Genomic DNA, 25,882 nt, shown 5'->3' with positions numbered 1-25,882 from the left:
ACAATCAAAGCTCACTTTTCATTTTTTTTTAAGTAACTGGAAAAATGAAAGCTGCGCTGTGATTGGTTATTGAGGGCAACAAAGAACATTATTAAAGACAGAAGATACATTATTAAGAGGTAATATATCTTTATCTAAAACTAAAAGGCACACAGAGTTCTTTGGTGGAGGATTGAGGATTTTGAACCTTTTACACAGGGTTGTAAGAAAAGACAAAAGTACATTTATTGATCTAACATGTTAACCTATCAAAAGTGGTCCTCCTTAAACATAATACACCTAGAAAAAAAGAGAGCTCAATGCCTATATGAATATATAATATGGATAAAGTTGCATGGCTTCCATGGAGAGGACAAAGAGGGAACCGAAAGACACAATAAATAGAAAGTAAGCATTTATTATACAAAAAAGTATCAAAAAAACATTACAACAATGCATAAGACACAGAAAGATTGGTGGCAATTGGTGAGTGGGACAAATAGGGGCCACATATGATGTAAAAAGTACCTGGGAAAAGAGACCAAAATCCTAGTGGAGAACCTCACAACAGGAATATCTGTATGTGGCAGTATATGCTATTACTCAAACTCTGGTTTAAAATAAGCCAGAGGCTGTAGGAGAAATATGAAGCATGTGTGTAGCTGGGTTCTCTAGGTATGTTAGTCAAAGCGTGAAAACACACGGTCCTATAGCCGCATTGGTCCTGCAAAAAGATATACAATGACTATAACAATACAATATACAATACCTGACCAAACCTGTGACTGACTAGTGATATGCCCAGCACGAGTATCATGCCGCATATTCAAATATAGTCAAACTGCCAAACTAGAAATCATATCCATAGACAAGTAAACACCTTGTGACATGATGCCAAGTCGTATGAGGGATCCAAAAGGAGAGTAAATATCGCGCCCCAGTATCGCGCCTCAACGCGCGTTTCCTGTCGTGAAGTTCTCCACTAGGATTTTGGTCTCTTTTCCCAGGTACTTTTTACATCATATGTGGCCCCTAGTTGTCCCACTCCCCTATTTCCACCAATCTTTCTGTGTCTTATGCATTGTTGTAATGTTTTTTTGATACTTTTTTGTATAGTAAATACTTACTTTCTATTTATTGTGTCTTTCGGTTCCCTTTTTGTCCTCTCCATGGAAGCCATGCAACTTTATCCATATTATATATTCATATACGCATTGAGCTCTAATTTATTGATATAATTAAAAGAAAAAAAAAGGATTTGGTACCATGTTAGCCAGTTTAAAAAAATATTGATTGTTCTCAGTGGGAGAAACAAAATAATAATACATTTTAATGGCTAACAAAAATAAAATAAGTGATGTTATAAAGCAAGCTTTCAAGACTACTTCGGTTTCTTCATCAGGCATGGTATAACAAAGTATCTGAACAAACACAAATATATACACAAAAAGAGCAGTGACATGGCGTAATAAATGGACATTTAAGAAACAAACTGAGCTATTTTACCTAAGGAAGAGCTGGAGCCCGAAGGAGTAAGAAATTAGATACTGAGTGTCTGAGGCATGGTTGCGGTACTTTATAGTGGTCATTAGGATAAAAAGAGTTTGAAAAAATATTAGATAGTTGGGATAAGACCTCTCAGGGTACACTTTAAGTATTTCTTGCTTAAAGTGGTTGTCCACTACTTGGACAACCCCTTCCGAATTCCAGTAAAACAATAACAGCTATACTCCACCTCCAAGTCTGCATTGTTCCAGTGGTGTCCGCACTGGCTTTCCCAGGGCTCCCATGATATTATGTCACACAATCCCTGTGGCCAATCAGCGGCCACTTCACTCTCCCGTCCTTTAGTCAAATCACTTTCACTGCTTCCTGACATAACAATGTCACACAATTCTCCAGAGAGTCACTGCCAACACTGCTGGAATGGCGCCGGCACCGGAGGGGAGTGTAAGTGTTATTATTTTACTGGAGGGAAACATAGGGATTCAGAAGGGGTTGTCCGAGTGGACAGCACCTTTAATCTATGAGTATATTCCTTTTCTGTATAAATCCAAGAAAGTAATCACTAATATTAAACACTTTTTTGTTCCTAAGATTGCTGCCAATCCAAGAAAACTTTCTTCTAAAATTTCAGGTATGAGTTTAATTCCTTCACATAAAAATCTTACCAGTTCCAGCTCTAATCCGATATGAAAATTCTCCTTCTCATCAATGTCTATATTTACAAGAATTTTCTTTTTGCTTCTTTTAGCCCCTAAATTGCCAGTACCGAAACTCAACTGCCCCAGTGTAATTCACAATGACCCCTATGGCTCCCAGGCCTGGCACTGGGATTTTTCTTTTAGCAGTGGCCGTCAATATAACACAAGATGTTTAAGAAATTTCAGCCATGTAGCTTGTACCCCATGTAAGCAATTTTAGGTGCTAAGTAGTGTTGAGCGAACGTGCTCAGATAAGGAAAATATGTTAGTGTTGCCGCAGCTGCATGTCTTGTTACTATTAGACAGTCGCAACACATGCAGGGATTGCCTAATAAACAGGCAATCTCTACATGTGTTGCGGCTGTCTAACAGCCGCGGCGACACAAACATATTTTACGAACACGCCAAAGACACTTGGTTAGGACTCGAGCATGCTCGGATAACACCTTATCCGAGCACGTTCACTCAACACTAGTGCTGAGGTGACCTCTCAATTTTCTTTGCATACATTATTGCAGATCGGTAAATATTATTGCAGATATAACATTATTATTATGTTATAGGGTGTTAAGATGTGTGGCAAAGAGTTTAACAAAGCCTTTGAATTATATGACAAGGTATGTTTCTGATTTTTATATACATCTTGTCCTGTGATTTGTATGTCATTTATTTCATTACATGTTAGATTGGCAACTTAACACTTCCCAACAGAACTACCATCGGCCAATATGGAAACTACAGAGTCCTAGGCATTCCTATGTCCCCCCCAGGCAGAAAAATATCACACAGTCATTGTTGACTCCTGTAGCATTTATTGGTATATTTCCAGCACCATTTTTGATACTGCGTCTGCGAATTCGCATATTTTATTGAAGTAATGTACCACAACGTCAACATAGCAGTGTGCACATGCTGGCTATAGGGACAGAAGCAATGGATGGTGCATACGCTCTGCTATGTTGACGTTGTAGTACGTTACTTCAATAAAATGCTGCCAGAGTTAGCGCGTGCTCATACCGCGCTATCCGGCGCCATTTTATTGAAGACACTATATATGCGAATTCGCAGACAATCCGACCCCATGACTGAAACTGAATGCTCCCCCATCCTGTTATATGCTCCCCCACCCTGGTATATACTCCCCTATCCTGGTCCCCCATCCTATTATTTGCTCCCCATCCTGGTATATGCTCCCCTATCCTGGTCCCCCATCCTATTATATGCCCCTCATGCTGGTATATACTCCCCCATCCTGGTATATGCTCCCACATCCTGGTATATGCTTCCCAATCCTGGTATATGCTCCCCCATCCTGGTATATGCGCCTCCATCCTGGTATATGGTCCCCCATTCTAGAATATGCTTTCCCATCCTGGTCCCCCATCTGATATATGCTCCCCCATCTTGGTATATGCTCGCCCATCCTGGTGTATCCTCCATCCTGGTATATGCTCCACCATCCTGGTATATGCTCCCCATCCAGCCTGTGCTGCTGTTGTTCCATCCATCCATCCATCCATATCCCCAAAAAAATAAAACACTCCTACTCACCTTTCCCCCGCTCTCCTGCAGTGCTTCGCCTGCGTTATTTAAATAAAATAGCGCCGGAATCAGCGCATGCGCATATAGCGCTGTACGGTGCCATTTTGTTGAATACACTGCAAATTTGTCTTCAATAAAATGGAGACGGAGATTGCGCTATGCACAGGCACTGACTCCGGTGCCACACTCCTCCTCCCGGTCTGGATGTAGCTTTCTGTCTCTGGCCACACTGTGCACGCTTGTGCGCTTGTGCAGTCTATAGAGGCTTCGGACAGAAGGACACATCCATGGTTTTACAATAGATGTTTATGTGTACATGGTACTTTTTTCACTTTGAAGATGACCTGTGATCTCTTCCACCAGCTTTCTGTTACAGCGTTAGGGGAGAGGGGAGGGTTGGAGCTGTTCACACTGGTAACAATGTTGAATCCGATGCTGTAATTAGAAACCAGTGGGTACCGATCCAGCTGGTGATTGCAGCCGACAGAGAGAAAAGAATTTCCGGCATAACTGACTGGATAAAAATTATAACTTCATTGAATCAATGTTCTTCTATTTTTCTTCCATTGCATTAACATATGGCAGGGGTGGATTAAGAGTAGCCAGGGCCACGGGCAGCTTAGAAGGCGGGACCCCTGCCCCCTGGTACCTGATATATCACGTGACATGTCACATGATCCCCTATGATAAATCATGTGATAGGTCATGTGAGCAACACACAGGTGCTTTGGTGCATATCTGTAGACGGAAAAAGATAGAAAGCGGTGCGCTATGCGTGCCACGCAAATTTTTCCCTTGTGTGCATAAAATAGCACTAAACAAAATAGAGCAGGAGTGGGAGATCAATTTTCCCAAGGGGCCACATGAAAGACCATGACTGTTGTGGAAGCCGCACTAATAGGCTGAAATTAATTCTGCACAATATTAATATTAACATATAAATTATAAATTAATTGTATGCCTTAATATTGACCACAATTAAGTATGCTAACATCCCACTATATACAGTATGAGCCCCCTAGGTACAATATGAGCCCCCGCATAATCCCCCTATATACAGTATAAACCCCACATAGCTCCCTATATACAGTACGAGTCCCCATATAGGTCCCTAGATATGGTACAAAGTACCACATAGCTCCCAGGCTACAGTACGGGGCGGCTCAGAGGTCCCGGGCTACAGTACGGGGCGGCCCGGAGCTCCCGGGCTACAGTACGGGGCGGTGCGGAGATCCCGGTCTACAGTACGGGGCGGAGCTCCCGGGTTACAGTACGGGACCGCACATAGCTCCCGGGGTACAGTATGGGGCCGCACATAGCTCCCGGGGTACAGTATGGGGCCGCACATAGCTCCCGGGTACAGTATGGGGCCGCACATAGCTCCCGGGGTACAATACACACAGACAGTCACACTTGCAGTCAGACACAAGCAGGCACGTGCACACAAAATCATGCACATGCAGTCAAAGATGTACTCATGTATATACAAGCAGACTTGCACATATACGGGTCGCAGAAATGTACACACACACAGATACAGACATATACAAAAACACATACAGGCCTAAACATATTTGAAGACATGCAGAAAAATGCATATAAACAGCCATATCACACATACATAAACACAATCATACATGCACACAGACACACAGGGGGTACATTGGGAAGCAGGCACTCACCATCCCCTGGCTTTTCTCCGGTCCAGGTCCTCTCCAGTAGTAAGCACAGAGCAGGACAGGCCTGGTGTACACTGCGTGACGTCATTTCAGCAGACACGGCCGCGCACAGGGGGAGTGGCCAAGAGCTCCCCGGGCTGGGAGAGCGGCCAAGGAGCTGCTGGGGGAGCGGCCAAGGAGCTGCTGGGGGAGCAGCCAAGGGCTTCCCCGGCCCAGTCTGCTGCCCCTGTGTGAAGTTGCCGGGGTATGTGTGCCGCATTAGCGGCATGGCGGCAGCACATAAAACATTGTAATGAGGGCAATCTGGTCATGGGCTCCCCCAGAGCCTCGGGCCTCGGGCGGTAGCCCAGATTGCTCTCATTATAATCCGCCTATGACATATGGGAATGAACACAGCTGCGTTTTTCCAATGTAATCTATTTCTTTCAATGGTAATTGGTTCCTTGGTTCTATATATATATATATATATATATATATATATATATATATATATATATATACGTGCTTATTTAATTCACAAGCTATCCTATGACTAAGGGCCTCCAAGTAAGCCAGAAACGCGGCAGATGTTGATGTTTTTAACTTTTAATGAACTTTTAACTTGATTCAATAAACATAATTTTTATCCAGTCGGTTGTGCCGGACACTACCCTGGTGTTTCTCAGCTTTCTTTTAGTAAATACTTGCATTTCCCATAAAATAATAATGCTGGAACATCTATTATTAGAACTGTGCATTGTGCCATTCCTCTGTCATTCCACTTGGAACTGAATAAATAAACTAACAACCGGGCATTATCATTCGCCTCGCTAATAGTGTGTGTTTCTACACAGTGATAAGGAGGCCATACACATTAGACAGCTGTCAGTCAATCTTTCATTCCTGTGCTCTTTATGATGGAGCTTCTTCCAGGATCATTTAGCAGTGGATTATTTATCTGCTAAACAAATGGATCGGGCAACTGAATTCCAACTGTCAGATCCTTTTCCTGATCCAATTTTTATCTATTTATTTTTATGCTTATGACGCGCCCCCTGGGCCATGTTCAGGGGATACCCGGAGCCGGATCTGGGTAGGGGTAGTAGTCCTTGTGGCGGTGACCCGGTCCGTGCCCAGGGTGTCAAACTAAGTGGCAGTCTATGGCAGTAGATGTTAACTTGATCGACTACGCCACCCGTTGAGTGCGGCTTTGAAGCCGCCGCTGCAGAACAGTCCACTGAGGCCAGGTGTATAAGGATGTGCAGCGTGGTGGTATAACCCCCAACGGGAGGGGTATGGCCTCAGGGCAGCAGGTGAAGATGAGGGGGGTTGTGACGGTGCAGTAAGAAGAGTCAGAGTCAGGAGATGCAGTTTCAGGGGTTTTACTCACAAGTGTTCTCTCAGTCACTCTGGCCTTGAGTGACCACCCGAGCCGTGCTGCGTCCACCAGGTCCTGGACTCGGCTAACCCCCAGGCAGTTCTGGAGCGTGGTCCTGAGCTCCCTTCTCCCTCTCTGTCTCTGGCCATTCCCACCAGGGATCCACCTTTGGCCGGCTCCCTCGGGTCTCTTAGTGGTCAAACCTCTTCTGGGTTCCCTGACCCTATGCTTGGTGTGCCTTTCTGGTGGATTTGGTGAGGGTCGTGGCAAATCTTGACCACGACCTCCGGTTCCTGGCTGAGGATAAGTGGCCTCCACCAGTTCGGGTTCCGGTACCCGTGTCCGCCAACCCTTCACCCTTTTTGGTCTGATTCTGGGTTCTTAGGGTTCCCTCTGGTCTTCCACTCTGGGCCTTTCTTTCTCCTCTCTCCTCTGCAGGCTTGGCTCTGGAGCTGGGCCCAGCCGGAGCCACAGCTCCCTGTCAGCCCTCCTGGCTGAGCTCCTCTGCTCTGCTCCTCCTCAGACTGACTGACCCTGTCCTAAGATGGTGCCCACCTTATATACTCCCTCTATGTGTGAGCCCAGGTGACTAGCACCCAATGAGCTCCTAGCTTTACCCAGAGTACTACCCCTATCTGCCCCTACACTACTGGGATGTTCCACCCCCCTCCCACTCCAGCCAGGGACAGACGCTGTCGTACCTGCACATATACTTGGTGGGAGTACCGTAGTTCTGTCCCCCGGAAATGGGATGTATGTAGTGCATGCAGCCTACTGAGCTCAGTCCCACACTCCATCCTTACCCGGGAGTGGAATACCACACCTCTGGCTTGAGGTGTAATACCCCTGTAGCAGCCGAATCCTCAGGGTGCTACATTCCCCCCTGGTAAATCACAGCACGTCCTCGGGCTGTAAAAGAGCAAAAACATAAAACATACAAGCTTTTTAAAGTGCACTACATATAAAATATATAAACAGTAACCTTCAATCATCCCTTTATGGGAGGTACTTCTCTTTTAAAATGTTACGGACACATCATAAAATAATATTAACTCTTTCATCATAATAAAACTTTTCATATAAAACATTTTTGACCTCTGGCCACTTGTGCAAATTGTGACCAGGTAAGTGCCACAGTCTCTGGTAGAAAAAACAGTTTCCTATAAAACCAGTAGGGGGCGCTTTAAGAAGCGCAACTATTTACAAGGGATATGGCCGCTCTCAGTCCTCAGCCTGTGGGGAGATGGGACACACTGGAACAGTTCACTGGTCCCAACGGGGACTATATCTTACTGGCAACAGTTATTGTACCTTCACGGGTAACTATTTACAGTGCTCCTACTGTACATCAGTGGCGACGTCCTCCTGCTCCTGCCTGAGGGTAATCTTCAGACCCGTCCGGGTCCTCTTGTTCCTCCTCACACCGCAGCTCCTCCTCAGTCAGGCGATGTACATGAAGGGCATAGGGTCCTTTGGCACACTGGTGCCGGGTGAAGGTGACCTCATCTCCCAGGTAAAGGTCACGACCTCTGTGTCCCTCCGGCAGATGGCTTTCTACGTCTCTGCGGGTGACAAAGACGTCGCCGGGGGTTCTGTGGTCCCGTATAAAACCCCACCCGTGCTCCATTTGGAATTTTATTACAGTCCCGCTGGCACGGGGACCGTGGGCAGTACGGGGGTTTCTGCGGGCCCGGCGCTTTTGCTCGGCGCTCTGGACTTGGAGCCGCTCCTCGCGGACCCGCCTCTCTCGTCGCTCCTTAGCAAAAACCTCCAATTGTTGCCGGCAGCACTCCGTACGCTGGGCTGCGGCTGCCCGGGTCTCCTCGGTGAATCCCATCAGGTCCTCACCGGTAGGGTCCCACTCAAATTGGGCATCCTCCAACGGAAGCGGATCGAGTTTGGCGGGCGCAGGAGCCGGAATTAGAGGCTCATCCAGAGGCCGTTCCCTCCGGAATCGAGGATGAATATATTCAGGTGGCCACACGAAGAGCAGCCCGTCCTGGGTGGTGTTTTGTGCGGAGCGGTCTTCGCCCAGACGGGGTGCTGTGGAGGCAGAGGGCGCTGTGGTGTTTGCGGCGCCCAGGGGCTCCTGGCCTTGCGTCCAGGCCGAAGGTAGTCTGAATACAAAGGGCGCTTTAAAGGCTGCGGCGCCCGGGTCTACCAGGCCTTGCGACCAGACCGGTGGCATGATGGAGGTAGAGGGCGCTGTGAAGACGGCGGCGCCCGGGGGTACTTGGCCTTGCGACCAGGCCGGGGGCGCTTCTTGCTTGGCCGCGCTCTGAGTCAAGGCGCATGACGTAGCAGGGGGCGTGGCCGCGGCTCCTGCCGCTTGAGGCCTAGCTCGGAGCGGTGACGATGCAGCAACGTGAGTGGTGAGTGGGGTCTCGGGCTCTGCGACGGGGAGCTGGGGCAGGCTTGCGACCCTCGGGCACGGGGTGTTGTCGTCCCCATTACCTGCTCCCTTTCCTTCAACTCCCTCCGCGGCGTCGTCTCCGGCCGTCGTCCCTCCTGCACCTTCCTCAGAGGCGGACATGCTCCTTGTCGCGGGTGGCGTGCTTCGCTGGCGGGTTCCAGCCTGCTGGGCCATCTCCTTGCTCCACTCCGCCAGCGCTTCCTGCTGTACCCGGGCCATCTTCCGTGCGAGGCCCTCCAGCGCGGTCTGTGCACGCTCCCGATCTCCGGGGAGCTGCGCCAGAATCTCCAGCAGGCCTTCTGGAGTGGCGGCCTGCAACAGGCTCCTGACCACAGGGTCGGTGCTGCCTGACTCTCCCTCCATCTCCGGGTGTGTTCTCTCTAGACTCCTCCAGGCTGCACCCATCTTCACTCTTTTGTTCTGTATCCGCCCCCATTGAGGGCGGTCCTGGGGCAACTTGGTGATTGTCAGTTCCAGGGGCCGACCCCCCACGCTGATGGACATCTCAATCATTGCAGTCTCTGCTGGTGGGGGCGGTCTTCGTTTTTGGCGCCATTCTTGGTCCTGGCCCACGATGGGAGGTGGCCTCTTGCCACCCTCTGGCACGCCCATAATGGCGTCCGCTCTGCCAGGGCGGGAAATCTTCCCAGATGGCGGGAATCGTCTCCCAGTGGCGGGAAACTCTGTGGATGGCGGGAAAAAGCTGCAGATGGCGGGCAACCGGCGGGAAACGACCCGTGATGGCGTCCGATGGCGGGGACCCTCCGGAATTGGCGGGAGACTTCTTTTTACGGTACAGATAAACTTTTCTTCAGGCACGCAGTACCCGGTGGTTGCGGGCACGTTATCCTGCCGACTACGCCAAAGTTGACACGCCCCCTGGGCCATGTTCAGGGGATACCCGGAGCCGGATCTGGGTAGGGGTAGTAGTCCTTGTGGCGGTGACCCGGTCCGTGCCCAGGGTGTCAAACTAAGTGGCAGTCTATGGCAGTAGATGTTAACTTGATCGACAACGCCACCCGTTGAGTGCGGCTTTGAAGCCGCCGCTGCAGAACAGTCCACTGAGGCCAGGTGTATAAGGATGTGCAGCGTGGTGGTATAACCCCCAACGGGAGGGGTATGGCCTCAGGGCAGCAGGTGAAGATGAGGGGGGTTGTGACGGTGCAGTAAGAAGAGTCAGAGTCAGGAGATGCAGTTTCAGGGGTTTTACTCACAAGTGTTCTCTCAGTCACTCTGGCCTTGAGTGACCACCCGAGCCGTGCTGCGTCCACCAGGTCCTGGACTCGGCTAACCCCCAGGCAGTTCTGGAGCGTGGTCCTGAGCTCCCTTCTCCCTCTCTGTCTCTGGCCATTCCCACCAGGAATCCACCTTTGGCCGGCTCCCTCGGGTCTCTTAGTGGTCAAACCTCTTCTGGGTTCCCTGACCCTATGCTTGGTGTGCCTTTCTGGTGGATTTGGTGAGGGTCGTGGCAAATCTTGACCACGACCTCCGGTTCCTGGCTGAGGATAAGTGGCCTCCACCAGTTCGGGTTCCGGTACCCGTGTCCGCCAACCCTTCACCCTTTTTGGTCTGATTCTGGGTTCTTAGGGTTCCCTCTGGTCTTCCACTCTGGGCCTTTCTTTCTCCTCTCTCCTCTGCAGGCTTGGCTCTGGAGCTGGGCCCAGCCGGAGCCACAGCTCCCTGTCAGCCCTCCTGGCTGAGCTCCTCTGCTCTGCTCCTCCTCAGACTGACTGACCCTGTCCTAAGATGGTGCCCACCTTATATACTCCCTCTATGTGTGAGCCCAGGTGACTAGCACCCAATGAGCTCCTAGCTTTACCCAGAGTACTCCCCCTATCTGCCCCTACACTACTGGGATGTTCCACCCCCCTCCCACTCCAGCCAGGGACAGACGCTGTCGTACCTGCACATATACTTGGTGGGAGTACCGTAGTTCTGTCCCCCGGAAATGGGATGTATGTAGTGCATGCAGCCTACTGAGCTCAGTCCCACACTCCATCCTTACCCGGGAGTGGAATACCACACCTCTGGCTTGAGGTGTAATACCCCTGTAGCAGCCGAATCCTCAGGGTGCTACACTTACTTACATGGCGCCTTCGTATTTTCCAGCACTTTACAGACATCATCAGTGTCCACATTGGGGCTCACAATCTACATTCCCTATCAGTATGTCTTTGGAGTGTGGGGAGAAACCGGAGAACCTGGAGGAAACCCACGCAAACACGGGGAGAACATACAAACTCCTTGCAGACAAAACCCAAGAAAAATAGGAATAGTGCACAGAAATAACATAGGGTACTTAGGTAACACTATTTTGATCAAAAAAGTGTTAAAGCCATCCCACCGCGACAAGGTTTACCCAATTGGGATGGTCATATCCTGCCTCTAGAATTAAGATCTTACCTTGTGTCAGCTAACCTCAAAGTAGATTAAAGCAGAGCAGGACTGGGGTCCAAATATTCAGACACCGGCCCATGGGAACCTATATAGCTGAAATGCCTAGCTCAGAAAGGCGATCCACGTCCTTATTTATATAAAGTACAAGAAACTACAGAAAAACCAAAGAAATGAGCCGACCTCAATGTAGATAAGAGCAGAACAGGACCGGGGCCCGAATGTTCAGACACCTGCCCATGGGAATCTATATAGATGAAATGACCAGCTCAGAAAGGAGGGCCACGTCCCTGTTTATACACAGTACAATAAACTATAGCAAAATAAAAGCAATGAGCCGACATCAAAGTAGATAAGAGCAGAGCACGACTGGGGCCTGAATATTCAGACACCTGCCCATTTGACGCTATATAGCCTAGCTAAAAAAAAAAGGGCAATGCCCCTGTTTGTACTAAGTACAAAAACTTGCAGATGTTGTACTTGGTGGGATTTGAACCAAGGACCCCAGCGCTGCTAACCACTGAGCCACTGTGCTGTCCAGTATCTAGGGAGTGTGTAGTGACAGACCCCATTGACAAGGTGAATAGTAATGGCCAATTATCTATTTATGCACATATTTTCAAAAGAGATTAAATGAGAACGGGATACTTTTAAGCATATTTGCTCAAGAATGGATAGTTTATGGCTAATGCAAGTATGTTTCACGAACAGTGCCATTCCTACAACCAGCCGTGTTAAAACCAGCCATGGTCATAATATCCCTCGATGACGAGTTGGTCGTCAGCTTTTGTATTCTGATATTTGCTTTACTCCTGCCACCATTATTTTACTGTTGCTGTTGCTGCCTTATGCTAGTTCCAGCTCAATGATGATCTCAACTTCCAGACCATAAAAAAAACAAGAAAAACTCCATTAAACTTAAGAATTCATTAAGTAAAAAAAAAAGTCAGTAAAAATTATTCATTGGCTCATTTGCATGAAGCTTGGTCTCGGAGGCAGCAGCGCAGCACATTAAATGCATGTCTTTCTCTTGACGACTTTTCATTCATCATACAGGATAACAGTGGCTATATAGATGAAAATGAATTGGACGCCTTACTGAAAGATCTCTGCGAGAAGGATAAAAAGGTAAATCTCGGACTTTATTTTTGGAAGGGATAATTTGGTTTTAAATTAGATTTAAAAAAAAATAAAAATCCGGCTAATTTATAAAGGCAGATAATAGGAAGAAGTGTCAATCCTGAGCCAAAGTCATAAGAATACCAGTCCAGCAATGCGGACAATATAGCAAAAACCTATAAAAGTAATTCCGCGAGAAGTGATTTTCGGATGAGGCAATGTGTGACATTGACCGCTGTGTAATTTGGGAGGGTCACGTGGCTTTCCAAATTGGATTACAAGGTATTATCTCTTCTTTAAATAGGAACTAGACATTAACAACATTTCAACCTACAAGAAAAGCATCATGGCCTTATCAGATGGAGGGAAGCTGTACAGAACGGAGCTGGCTCTAGTCCTTTGTGCCGATGAAAACTAGCGACTTGTCTTCTGCTAAGTGTATCTCACAAGCACTAGGAGAAATAGGCTCTAACACCCAACTTCTTTTATATCTGTAAATCTAACTGCATATAGAGAATTAGCCAGAATGTGCTGCAAAATTATTCTTTTTTTTTTCCTTTTTAATTTGTTTCTATACTGTTTGTAATGTACAGTTTTTGTAACTACAGGGGAGAAACATAAGAATGTCTTCGTAAGAGACATAAAGTATGTTTTGTGAAGAGAAGTAGTGGGGGCTATGTGCTGAATATGTCCCTAAAAAATCCCTATAAACACTGGTGAAATCAGAGGCAAGCAACCCATAGATCTCTCACTTCTGTGGCACCACAAGTCACAGCAAGCCCTGCCTCCAGAGGCCTCGGGGAAGCTGCAGCACAAGTTACTGAAGGCGAAACTGAGGATGTGACGCACAATATATGGCAGGGTCATTATCTAGCGCATGATCTCGGCACATGTATGATCTTTCTTCTATTGTATGGCTTTGGTACAACTGTTTTGTTTTGGTTTTGTTTTCTTAAAGGGAATCTGTCATCAGTTTTTTTTCTATGTAATGTTAGAGCAGCATATTGCAGGGGAAGAGAACCTGATTCCAGCAATATGTCACTTATTGGGCTGTGTTTTGTGGTTTCAGTATAATCAGTGTTTTATCAGCAGGAGATTATCATTACGCATTCATTTTTAATTCTGCTCATTTTAGGTTTAGGAGTCCAGTGGGTGGCACTGTTCCACACTCAGTAATTAACAGACCGCCCACTTGACTCCTGAGTACAGAAAAAGCAGGAATTACATGAATTAATTAGAAGTAATATGGAATATTCATCCCCACAAAACTATATATCTCTTGCCCAGCTCTTTCTACCTTATAACATGCTGCCTGCAGATCACACTACAGATTTAATAAGACAAGTTCCTTTTAAAGTCATTGTAGCATTAAACAAGATATAAAACATCCACTAAACCTGTTGTAAACATTAACGTGAATATACACCCTTAAATACCAATAGATCTAGAATTATGAGCATATATTTCATCATTTTTCTATATAGGGTTTTGGAACTCAGTTTTCTGACAATTGAAATTCCAATTTTGTGCATAGACTTAAAGGGGTTGTCCACTACTTGGACAACCCCTTCTGAATATCTATGTTTCCCTTCCAGTAAAATAATCAGCACTTATATTGACCTCCAGTGCTGGTGTTGTTCCAGTGGTGTCAGCACTGGCTCCCCCGGGGTTTGTGTGACATAACAGTGTCACACAATCCCTGCTGCCAATCAGCGCTGGCTTGATTCTCCCTGCCTTTAGACCGAATCACGTACATCTGGACGAAGTGAGAGATCAGCAGCTCTGAGTAGTGGAAAACCCCTTTAAGTCATAAGTGAACCAGTCTGGTGAAGCTTGAAGCCTGATCTATTAGCATCATGTTTTAAAGCAGGAGGAACTAAGCAAGGTGATACTGTATATAGGTTTGTGGGAAAAGATTCAGCACAACTTGTATTAAATTTCTGCTTATTCTGGGCTAAGGAGTCAAGTGGACGGTACTAATTAATAACTGACAGTTTGGGGGTCTAAAAGATCTTCTGTTTGTGGGCATATAACCAGACACGGTCCCTCCATACAGCCACATCCCGTGAGATCTCAGCTACGAAACTTCATTTCCAAATCCGGTAGACTGCACATTAGTACAACTTCTAGCAATCGGTAACTAAATGCTGATTCTTGTGTCTGTTGAGAGCTGAATACGAGATTAACAATGTATCTTCTAATAAACATACACTTGTGACCAGTGATGAAGACGAGAACAATATAAAAAAAACTGTACAGTATCAAGCTGCAAGCTGCCTTGGTCTTTTATTTTGAAGTCAACTAAGAAGTTGCATAATTAAACCATTTATTGGAAAGCATGGCGTCTGTTGTCATTCAGACTGGAGATAGATGAATGTGATTGGATGGGACGTGAAGCAGAATCGCTATTCAAGAGAAGTCCAGTCACTGCAAATAGTGGTCATCATTGATATAACCTGATCCCCATTGATTTCTTATTGATGTCCATTCATTTTGGAGTAGATAACATCCACCAGAATTCACGAGGTCACTTTTTATGTATAACTGGGCTTTCCTTCATCCGAGGCACAGATTCACTTTGCTGTACCTAAAACTCAGCCCTGCGTATATTGTGGTCAGATTGGCTAGTTAGTACTTTGGGGAAGAGCCCTACCAGCGCACCCCTCCCTCGCTCTGCCAATGGAAAGCTTAAGTAGTTAGAAAAACTTCATTAAACACTGTCCACTCTATAATGAAAAACTGCCATTTATGCCCAAAAAATAATATATACTCACCAGTGTTGAGCGAGTTTGTCTCATTAACACTTTCGGCGAGCACGCTCGGGTGCCCGCCAAGTATTTTGGCGTGCTCGGCATTTCTTTCAGTGTTGCCACTGCTGCAAGTGTCACGGCTGTTAGACAGCTTTGACACATGCAGAGATTGCCTGTCAAACAATCCCTTCATGTGTCACGGCTGTCTAATAGCCGTGACACTTGCAGGCGCGGCGACAGTAAAAGAAATGCCGAGCACGCCAAAATACTCGGCGAGCACCCGAGCGTGCTTACCGAAAGGGTTAATGAAACAAAGTTGCTCAACACTAATACTCACCTTATTAATTGCCCTCTTTTTCCAGCGCTTCCTGGGTCCCCCACCATTCCCCTTTGGCTGGATAGGCTTGGTACTATTGCAGCCAACCAATGGCCATAGTGGTAACCGACAGATCACCCCTGTAGCCAATCACAGAACAGGATGTAGTGAGACGAGCTTTGTACATCAGGATGGTTGGCAGTAGTGGTGATGCGTTAGTTGGAAGAGGAAGCATGTAGACTAGTGGAGGACCTGGGCAGTGCTGTGGAGGAACAGTAAGATAAGTGTATATATTATGTATGCTGCGCACTTTAATGTTGTCCAACCCGTTAAATGTGATACAGTATCATTTTCCTGACATTAGAAGTCATCCCATTGATTCAACAAATTGCTTAGTTAAAGGGGTTGTCCACTACTAGGACAACCCCTTCTCGACCTGAATGTTTGCCCCCGTGATAATAAAAACACCTGTACTCACCTCCCGTGCAGGCGCCATTCCAGCGGTGTCGGTACTCGTGTTCCCAGGGTACACGTGCGGTTGTTATGACACATGAGCCCTGCGCCCAATCACTGCTTATTTAAATTGGGCTTTTGTGTTACATATATTTTTTTTTAAAATGTTTGGCAATGTTATTTTTTTCCCATTTCATAATTTTTATTGAAAAAAAATAGTAGTCTTGCAATTTTCACATTCGCTGTTGGGGGTTAGTTTTGACTCTTACTTCCTGTACTTTCAGGAAGAGTTTTCAGGAGGCTCCTTATCATCAGAGACAGCTTTACAACACATGATATCACCTCCATATGCAGCTGATAGCAAATGATTCACAGTCACAGCTGACCCTGCTTCTCTTCCATAAGCAATGACATTTGCGCACGTTCATTAGGTAATTAAATACAAAATATAGCGTCGAAGTGGCTAATATACATGTAGATTTCCTGAAACAACAGGAAGAGTCTAAAAAGAGCCCCAGTGACCAGTGTGAAAATTGCAATATTTCTATTTTTAATAAAGATTGTGATATGGTGTAAAAACATTGCTAACATTTTTAAAAGTATAACTTTAAGTTACAGTAGCCGTTTTTGCAAAGTGACCACAGAAATCATAGCCATAATGATGGTCACCTTTGATTGAGCACCTCAGAAACGAAGGTCATGTGTCATTCTGTTAGAAGCGAATAGAAAGGTGAGAATGTCCACGTCTGCCACCAAAAAGAATAGGGAAAAGTGAAAACCTTGTGATTTACTAATATAAGAATAAAGTTATGGTTCAGATACAAGTCCTCCTTGGCCCAGGGATACAAAGAGTTCAGACATAGGGCTACTGAAATATAATTTGGAGTTGTAAATCAATAGTTAAAGCTTTTGGACACCTTTGACATGGAAAAATATATTTATATATACAATTTCAGTCTGCAATCTTCATTTCTTCATTCATTTTCAGACCCACTGAGTTTCAGTTTGCAGACTAGTCTATGTTTCTGATTTTTCTCTAGTCAGAGTGTCTCTCTCTGTAATACATGCTGGATGTGAGTTCTATGCGTATCCAGGGTCTTCTGCTATCTTGCTTTCATTTATCAACATATTACTAATACTGCACTAATTTCCACTCCATGAGCTTTCTACCTTGCCTATAGTCTATTTTCTCTGCTCTCCATAAGGCTATGTTCACACATGTTGGTTTTTTTTTACGTCACAAATCTGCAGCAAAACTTACCTCTGGCAGGAAATCAGCTGCGTCAAAAACGCAGGTTTTGCTGCGTTTTTTGTGCACTTTTTCAGCGTTTATTTCACTATCCTTCTGTCTTAATATATGCATGTACATAAAGTTCTGTGAAAAAAAAGAACCCCATTCTGTTTTGCCATCAAAAACGCTGAAAAAAACGCTGCTGTGTTTTTTGATGCATTTTTTCAGCGTTTTTGTTCACCACCCATTACTTCCTCTGGGTCAAAAAACGCTGAAAGAAGTGACATGGTCTATTTTTCAAAAACCCAAACATGGCACAAAATACGCAGCAAAAAAAAACCAAGATGTGTGAACAGAGAATTCTGGTTTCTCATAGACTTTGCTGGTACTGCAAAACGCAGCTGAAAATTTGCATAAAAATCTGCAGCAAAAAATGCTGAAAAACCCAACATGTGTGAGTGAACATAGACTAATACTTGCCATACTTTCTCCGCTCCCACCCCCTCTGCCTCCCTCCTGCTATCTCTAACACTGAAAGATGGAGGAGAAGCAGAGAGCTGTCATGAGCAGGATCTATGACTGATTTGTTTCCTTTTTGCAGAGCGGTTGACTAGATAAAGAAGTTATAGAATGTCTGCAGGAGCAAAATGGTAGAACATTTTTAAGGAAGATTATTTAGAAAATGTATTAACTTTTCATTAAAGAAGCAGCATCATTTTTTGGTGACGATGGATGGAGCCTTTAAAATCAATCCTTAATGCTACCTAATATTTCAGTGCTGGCCTTATTTTTTTATGCACGAGAGAGCATCAAAGCCCTTTTCACAGATCTCAGACTAAGGCTGTGTGCCCACGATGCAGATTTAATGCGTTTTCGAGGCAGTATTTCTGCCGCGGAAACACATTAAAATTGCTTGTTAAGATATCTGCCATGTTTCCCAATGATAATCCGCATGTGCTGTGCACATGCTGTGGAAATTTCCGCTGCGGATTATCACTGTGGGAAAATACGCAACACAATCATTGTGCGATTTCACTGCGAAATCGCCACCATTGACTTGTACTGAACCACATAACATCCGCATGCATACCTGTACACATGTGGATACTATGTGATTCAATGCACTTATGGTACCTGGGTCTGGAGAAGAGGAGACTCTCCTCCAACCCAGGTACCATGATACCTGCAAGTTAAAAAAGAATTATAAAGTAAAAAATAAAAAAAAATATTCATAATCACCTCTCCAGCGGCCCCGGTCTGCTCCCGGCAGCATTGTCTCTTCTCAGCTTCCCTCGTTGTACTGGCAGGACCTCCGGTGGCGTCATTTAGTCAGCTGATGGTCACACGACCATCACCCGACCGCTGACGTCAGCGGTCGCGCGACCATCGGCTGAGTAAATGACGTTACCGCAGGTCCTGCCAGTACAACGAGGGAAGCTGAGAAGAGACGACGCTGCCGGGAGCAGACCGGGGGCCGCCAGAGAGGTGATTATGAATATTTTTTTTGTTTTTTACTTTATAATTCTTTTTTTTTTTTTTACAGTATTTTAAGCAAAAATCTCGGTCACACAATATAAATCCATGCCAGTTGCATGGATTTATATTGTGTGACCAACTTGTCAAGCACTTTTCCAAGTGATGCTCAAAATTGCTTGGAAAAGTGCTTGAAAAACCGCATGCAAAAACGCTTAAAAAACGCTTCTCCCTTGCAGAAAAAACGCACGTAAAATCTGCATGCGTTTTTTCTGCCAGGGAGAGGAAAAAACGCTCAGGAAATTTTTGCTTAAAATCTGCATCGTGGGCACATACCCTTACAGATTATTTCTTTACAGTAAAAGTATCTCTCTTTTTACCAGACCTGGGCAAACTGTAGCCAATGAGTCACATCCAGACCATGGGCCACATTCAGCCCTCTGGCTGTTCCTATCCAGCCTGCAAACCAGACTAGCCAAAGGGTTGCAAATAGCGGCATTCCACCCATTAGTTGGGGAAGTTCGGTGCCGAGCTGCACAGCAATTCACCTGCCTGTTGTCTCAATTTGAACTGTAACTGGATCCTCAGTAGATAGATATGAATACAATGGTGGAATACGGAGCCGTGAAGTTAGGTAAGTAGTATTTTTTTTGTCTGTCCATGCTCGTAGGGGGGAATTTTGGGGCATCATATAGTGTGTATGGCAGTGGGGACATCACACTGTGTGGGGGGCTGTGGAGGTGGAGGAGCTGTGGCAGATCATACTGTTTGGGGGGCTTTAGGTGCCATTATACTGTGTAAGGGGACAGGGAAGGCATCAAACTGTGTGGGCGATCATACTGTCTGGGGGTGCTGTGGGGGCCATCACAGTGTGTGGTATGATGTGGGGATGTGGGTGCCATCATACGGTGGGTGTGGGAGGGCTGTGAGGGCCATCATACTGTCTGTATGGTTGAAATGCCTTTGCTGACAGAATATACTGTGAACTGAAAATAATTGGGGTACAATGGTGCAATGTATAGTGAGCAGTATACAAGTGCTTAGTAGTTGAGTGAGTCCACATGGAGTCCCGGAAGTGATAATATGGCTCCCAAAGAGACCAGATCTCAACATAATCGATTCTGTGTTGGATTACATGGAGAAAAAAAAAGGATTTGCACAAGCGCCATCTACAGAAGATCTGTGGTTAGTTCTCCGAGATGTTTGGAATAACCTCCTTGTTGAGCTCCTTCAAAACCATGTGCAAGTACAAGTGTCCTGAGAAGAATTGATGCTGTTTGGAAGCCAAAGGGTGGTCACACCCAATATTGACTTGATGTAGATTTCTAATTTGTTTATTCACTTATCATTTTGTTAATTGAAACAAATAAACTATTATTACTTCTACTTTTGAAAGCATTTTTATTTTGCAACGTCTTTTCAAAACCAGCCTTAAACTTTAGTACATCCATAGATCTAGTCATAGGTCCAGCATCCACAAGTCCGTTCATAGGTCTACTCACAAGTTTATATATAGGTGCATACTATAGGTCTATTCATAGGTTAATAATTGTGAATATATACTGTATACAGTTAGAGGCGAAGGGAATTTTAGATATGAAAATAAATACAGAATAACAATTTTTGACTGGAAAAAAATAACTTTTTTTGCAAATATTTTATTAAGGTGTGTGTCAGGCCGAGTACAGGGCCAAAAGCAAGAATATATCCAGCACAGACCCAACTTTTCTATATAGAATTGAGACAGGTGTGTATTAGAGAGAAGGTTCAATTCAGAATCTGGGCCATAAATGTCTATGGGTGTTACATTACAAGTCAGAGCTTCATAAACTCGTAACACAGTTGCACACGAGCCCTTAGAATAATAGGATACGTTCTACAATATGAGAACGTTATTTCCACTGATGTTTCATTTATATTCCATAATTAAAGCTGCCGTATGACCCAAAAAGTCAAAGTTGAAAAAGACACTAGTCCATCGAAATCAATCTATGATACAGAGGAAGGAGAAAATCCCACAAAACAGATACTAATTGCCCCATATTAGGGGAAAAAATCCTTCCCCACTCAAGATTATTTTTCCAAACTGAATAACCCCAAGTTTGATATCCTGTTTTGGAATTGCAGTTCTTCGCCCAATCCTTAAATAACCTTGGTTGTTATTCTCTGCATCCGCTCAAATTCAACTATGTACCGTATTTTTCAGACTACAAGATGCACCCCAAATTTTGGTGTGGAAAATAGCTAAAAAAATATTTTTTTATAAGATGGAGGTCTGTCTTATAGTCTGATTAGGTACGGTATCTTACCTGGGGGGCGGTGGAGCGGGGGTCACAGGAGACAGGGTCTTTCAGGAAGCCGGCAGAAGTGGAGGAATGCTGCGGACCCTGGGTGCGAGAAGGTGGTGCTCCAGCAGCGGGGAGTTGCAGTGATGGTGAAGCAGGATCGCAGGGCCCTCCCTTTTGCTCCCTCAGGAACCCGGCGGCGGCAGCAGAAGAGGTGAGATGCTGCGGGGCCGGTGTCTAGTTGTCTGCGGTAAGGCAGAGCGGCGAGCCCTGCTTTCTGGTGGCCGTCCCAGCTCCCAGTCTGCGCAAGCGCCGGCTCGGGCGGCCATTTTGCTGTAGATCACGGCTTCAGGAAGATGGCCGTGGCCACCGGAAAGCAGCGCACGCCACTCTGCATCACCGCCGACAGCCAGACACTGGCCCCGCAGTATCTCACCTCTTCTGCCACCGCCGCCGGGTTCCTGAGGGAGGAAGGAAATGGAGGGCCCTGCGATCCTGCTTCACCACCACCGAAACTATTTGGTAAGCTAGGTTCGGACCATAAGACGCACCCCCCATTTTCCTCCCAAATTTGGGGGGAAAAAAGTGCGTCTTATGGTTTGAAAAATATGGTACTACTCATACAGTGGAGCCCAAAATTGTACATAATGTTCTAAGTGTGGCACTAGTGACTTGTATAGAGGCAAAACTATGTTCAGCTTCTTTGCCTCTTTTAAAAGAGACTATCATCAGGTATTTGCTACCCTGTCTGATAGCAGCATGATGTAGGGGAAGAGAACCTGATTTCAGCGATATGTCACTTACTTTACTGGTTGCTGCAGTTTTGCTAAAATCACTGATTTATCTGCTGCAGATCTAGCAGTTCTCTGAATGCCGAGCTCTGTATAATCCCACCCACACCACTGATTGCAGTAGTGGGAGCGGTGTTATACAGAGCACAAGAATAGCACAAGAATATGAAGGACTATATAGCAGCAGGTTTACTAATCCTCTAGTGATAATCTTCTGCTGATAAAACAGTGATTTTATCAGAACTACAGCACAGTAAGTGACACATCGCTGGAATCAGTATATCTGCCCCTACATTATGCTGATCTCAGATGGGGTAGCAAAACCTTGGTGACAGATTCCCTTTAAGGGTCCATCTGTAGACAAGCTGATTGGCTGAATCTTATAGCGACCTCCAGAATAGTGAATACAGCTCTGGGCTCAGAATCAGTGCAAGAAATTAATATAATCTAGATAGATAGTCAAGACCTATATGCTATATCTTTTCTACCTTATAAGGTGTAAAAAATAAGTGTAGATTGAGGCTCGTCCCGGTTTTATTGCTTGCAATGCTGTGTGAAATGTACTACTACTACATAAATCTGCCGAGCAGTAGAAGAAATGGGGCCAGGTTTTACAGACCCCTTGAGAGTAAACTAATAATTTGCACATTATATTTAATTAGTAAAACAATTCATGTGTAAAAGAGGAATTATATTATTCTAAATTAAGTTTTCACCTGTAAGATACCAACTTGTGAATCTTAATGCATTATTCCCAGAGGCCCCACATATCACAGCCAAATATGCAGCCTTGTATCCCGAGGATAATCTTGTTTCTTTACTTTTTTATTTGGAAGGACTTTTATTTCTCCTTCTTGCTCAATCCACTTCTGATTAATTTTTTTGACAAGTAAAATCTAAAAGAAACCATACAAGTTTTGGGTAGGCATAATCATAATGACCTGAAAAATAATAATGCCAGGTCATCTTTACTGCACGATGAAGGCCGTAAAATCAAAAGTGCAATAATGAAAATTGCCTAAAGCTGGAAGAGATTTGACGGTATTTCAAGGGGTTTTTGCAACAAAATCATCAACAAAAACTGGGTGAACATATCCTTTCACTTGCATTTTGTAAATTACATTGACAAAACATTTGGTCATTAAGTGTCCACGTAGTAATCAATCTTCGAAAATAGTCTCTGAGCTTTCTGATACTTGATGCCCAATGGATGATGAAGGACACCAATGAAGGACACTGGTGCTGTAGTAGCATTAGGCTTCATTCATTAGACTTCAAAAGTTAAGCAATTGCTGTTTAAAGTTGTTATCCAGCGACATCCACTAGGAGATTACTTCTGTACCGGAAGTGAGTGGTGCCGGTGATGTTACGACCCTAACACCTGCCCAAATATATGCACCACTGGCAGATATTGTGCACATATCTAGTTATAATAAACCGGGCGCATGCCTGATACCGGCCAGTTGAGCATGTTCCTCGGCAATGTGTGCAGGACGTAACTTCCGCCCGCTGCCGTAGCAGAAGTCAGAGGCTCGGGACATCAACAGATTACCTAAAACAGTAATAGGGACACAGAGCCTCTATAAAGAGTGTTTCCCGATGAGGTAACTTGACAAGACCCATGTGTTACTTGCATATACATACACGGTGTGTCAGCACATTTCAATTAATGAAAACATGAACTCCAATATTGCTGTGAACATTAATAATGTAAGGTACTTAGCATTTTTTAATCAAAGAGAGCAAAAAACATCCAACCACATCAAGGTGCACCTAAATTGGGAGGGTCTGTAAGCACAAATGTCTTACCTCACTGTGTCAGACTAGGCCTCATCTCAATGGGGAGTGAAAGGGAAACCAGACATAACTTGTAATTACAATCTTGTGTGGGAAAAATGGATGCATAAAGGAGCTGAGCCCCAGAGGGGGCCACCCCCCCCGATATGTACTACAAAAAAAAATAGGGCCTGCCCACCTTTAGTATTGAATTAATGTAGAGGTGCACAAATCCGCTATGTAGCCGATATATAAACAGACAATGCATCAGCACACCGCGACTAAAGAATACATGAGAAGCAATATTGCTGTAAATGTTAATAATGTAAGGTACTTAGTGTTTGTTGATCAAAGAACGCAAGAGCCATCCAACCACGTCAAGGTGACCTTTTAATATGGATGGTCCCTAAAAACTAAATGTCCCATATGTTACTTGGTCACACAGTCACTAGAATAGGCTTTATAAAATACTACTTTCCTTTGTGCGGTTGCCGACATTTATGTGTAGAGAAGAGAAGTTTTGGGAATTGCTTTGGGGAATATGAAAATATGACCAAAAATAGATGAAAAGCGGCTCCATGTGAATGAAGTCTTAGGCTGACTTTAAATTTGTACTGTCATTGTAAGAGAAGAAAATCGAAAATGACAAAGTACTGGATCAGTCACATGAGAGACATGAATGACGCCCAATGGACCCTAATGGTTTGTAATGGAATCCACGGGGCTTCCTTGTAGTGTCCATAATTTTGACTGTGTAATATACACCTGTACTATATTGCTGAGATGTTCTTTTGTCCCCAGTACATGGCACCATTTTTAAAGAGAAATTGTTAATTTGACAAATTACATACCATTATGCAGCAGAACTACAAGCTATTGAAAGTCTTTGGTCCTATCTTGTTATTGACCAGTGATTCTCTGGTGCTGACCATGACTTGCTTGGTTCCTCTATTAAACTCACTCCACGAGTAAGAACTTAATCTGAAGATGCGAACTGGGAGTCTAACCATTGAATTCCATATCTCTGTATAGGCGGTAACCTCTTCTGGACATTGGACATACTGGTGTGTCCAAGTATGGATCGCCATCTTTAGTGCAGGCTCAGAAGCTGAGCCTGCATCATTTACATCAGATACTGGCTGTGTTATTCAGCCAGCATCTGCCTCTAAGGCTATGTGCCCACGTTGCATAAATGAAGCAGAAAATTTCTGCTTCATTTCTGCAAGTCCTCTCCCGGAAAAACGCATGCGGAATTCCGCACGCGTTTATCGCGCATTTTTCGCGCGTTTATCACGCGTTTTCCACATGCGGAATTGCCTTGCGTTTTTTATGCATTGGACAAAGGCAATTCTGCTTGCGGAAACGCAAAATTAATTGACATGCTGCGGATTTTTGAACGCAGCATAAACGCTGCGGAAAAATCCACAGCATGGGCATAGAACATGCGGAATCCCATTGGGGACCATGGGGTGCGGGTTACCAAGCGTTTTACAAGCGTTTCCGCTGCGGAAATTCCGCATCAAAAACGCTTGAAAAACGCTACGTGGGCACACAGCCTAATTCTGTGATGTTGATAAAACAAAACTGCAAAAATTAAAATTGGCCACAGTCGGAAGAGGATACAGAGTATTTGAAGTGTTTTCCATTGGATTTTGGGATAAAAATTATAACAAAAACCCCTGTGTAAACTTACCTTTACGCTTGCAAGTACTATGGCAAAATATTAGTCATCAAGTGTTTACGTGGTCTTCAAGTTTAGAAAAGTCTCTGAAGTTCTGCTGTATTGCAGTATGTACACCAAGGAATTAGACAATCGCAGGTTAAGTTTTCTAAAGGAGCTAAAAAATAAAGTAAAAAAAAATGTTTTTTAAAATATAGAAAAATAAAATTAAAATCTAAATTATGGTATTGCCAAGTATGTAAAAATCAGATCTATCAAAATATAAAATTAATTAACCTGATGGGTATACTCGATAAAAAGAAAAAAAAAATTAAAACGCCAGAATTGCGGGGGGGGGGGGGGGGGGTTTTAATCACTGCAACACCACAAAAAATGCAATAACAAGTTATGAAAACGCTGTATCTAGCACAAAATTGTATCAATAAAAACATGAGCTCAC

The 25,882-nt window shown here is 44.8% G+C and overlaps 1 protein-coding gene across 2 annotated transcripts in view; it reads left to right on the top strand.

The window, feature by feature from the left end:
* The window catches only part of CALB1 (calbindin 1), a 122,462-nt gene extending 107,439 nt beyond the window's left edge, over positions 1-15,023 (top strand). For both annotated transcript variants that reach the window (XM_073679569.1, XM_073679567.1), the window contains 4 exons: positions 2,077-2,116; positions 2,747-2,800; positions 12,625-12,696; positions 12,992-15,023. In XM_073679569.1, coding sequence (XP_073535670.1) covers positions 2,077-2,116; positions 2,747-2,800; positions 12,625-12,696; positions 12,992-13,105 — 280 coding nt within the window. In that variant the 3' untranslated portion in view covers positions 13,106-15,023. The remainder of the gene's footprint in view (positions 1-2,076; positions 2,117-2,746; positions 2,801-12,624; positions 12,697-12,991) is intronic.
* The last annotated feature ends 10,859 nt before the right edge of the window (positions 15,024-25,882 follow it).

This window comes from Phyllobates terribilis, unplaced genomic scaffold (genome assembly GCF_046119375.1).
Source record: "Phyllobates terribilis strain yellow unplaced genomic scaffold, ASM4611937v1 Scaffold_4__5_contigs__length_816908805, whole genome shotgun sequence".
Lineage (NCBI taxonomy): Eukaryota > Metazoa > Chordata > Amphibia > Anura > Dendrobatidae > Phyllobates > Phyllobates terribilis.
Note: the sequence above shows the minus strand (reverse complement) of the source record. Positions and strands in the feature narration are given on the sequence as shown.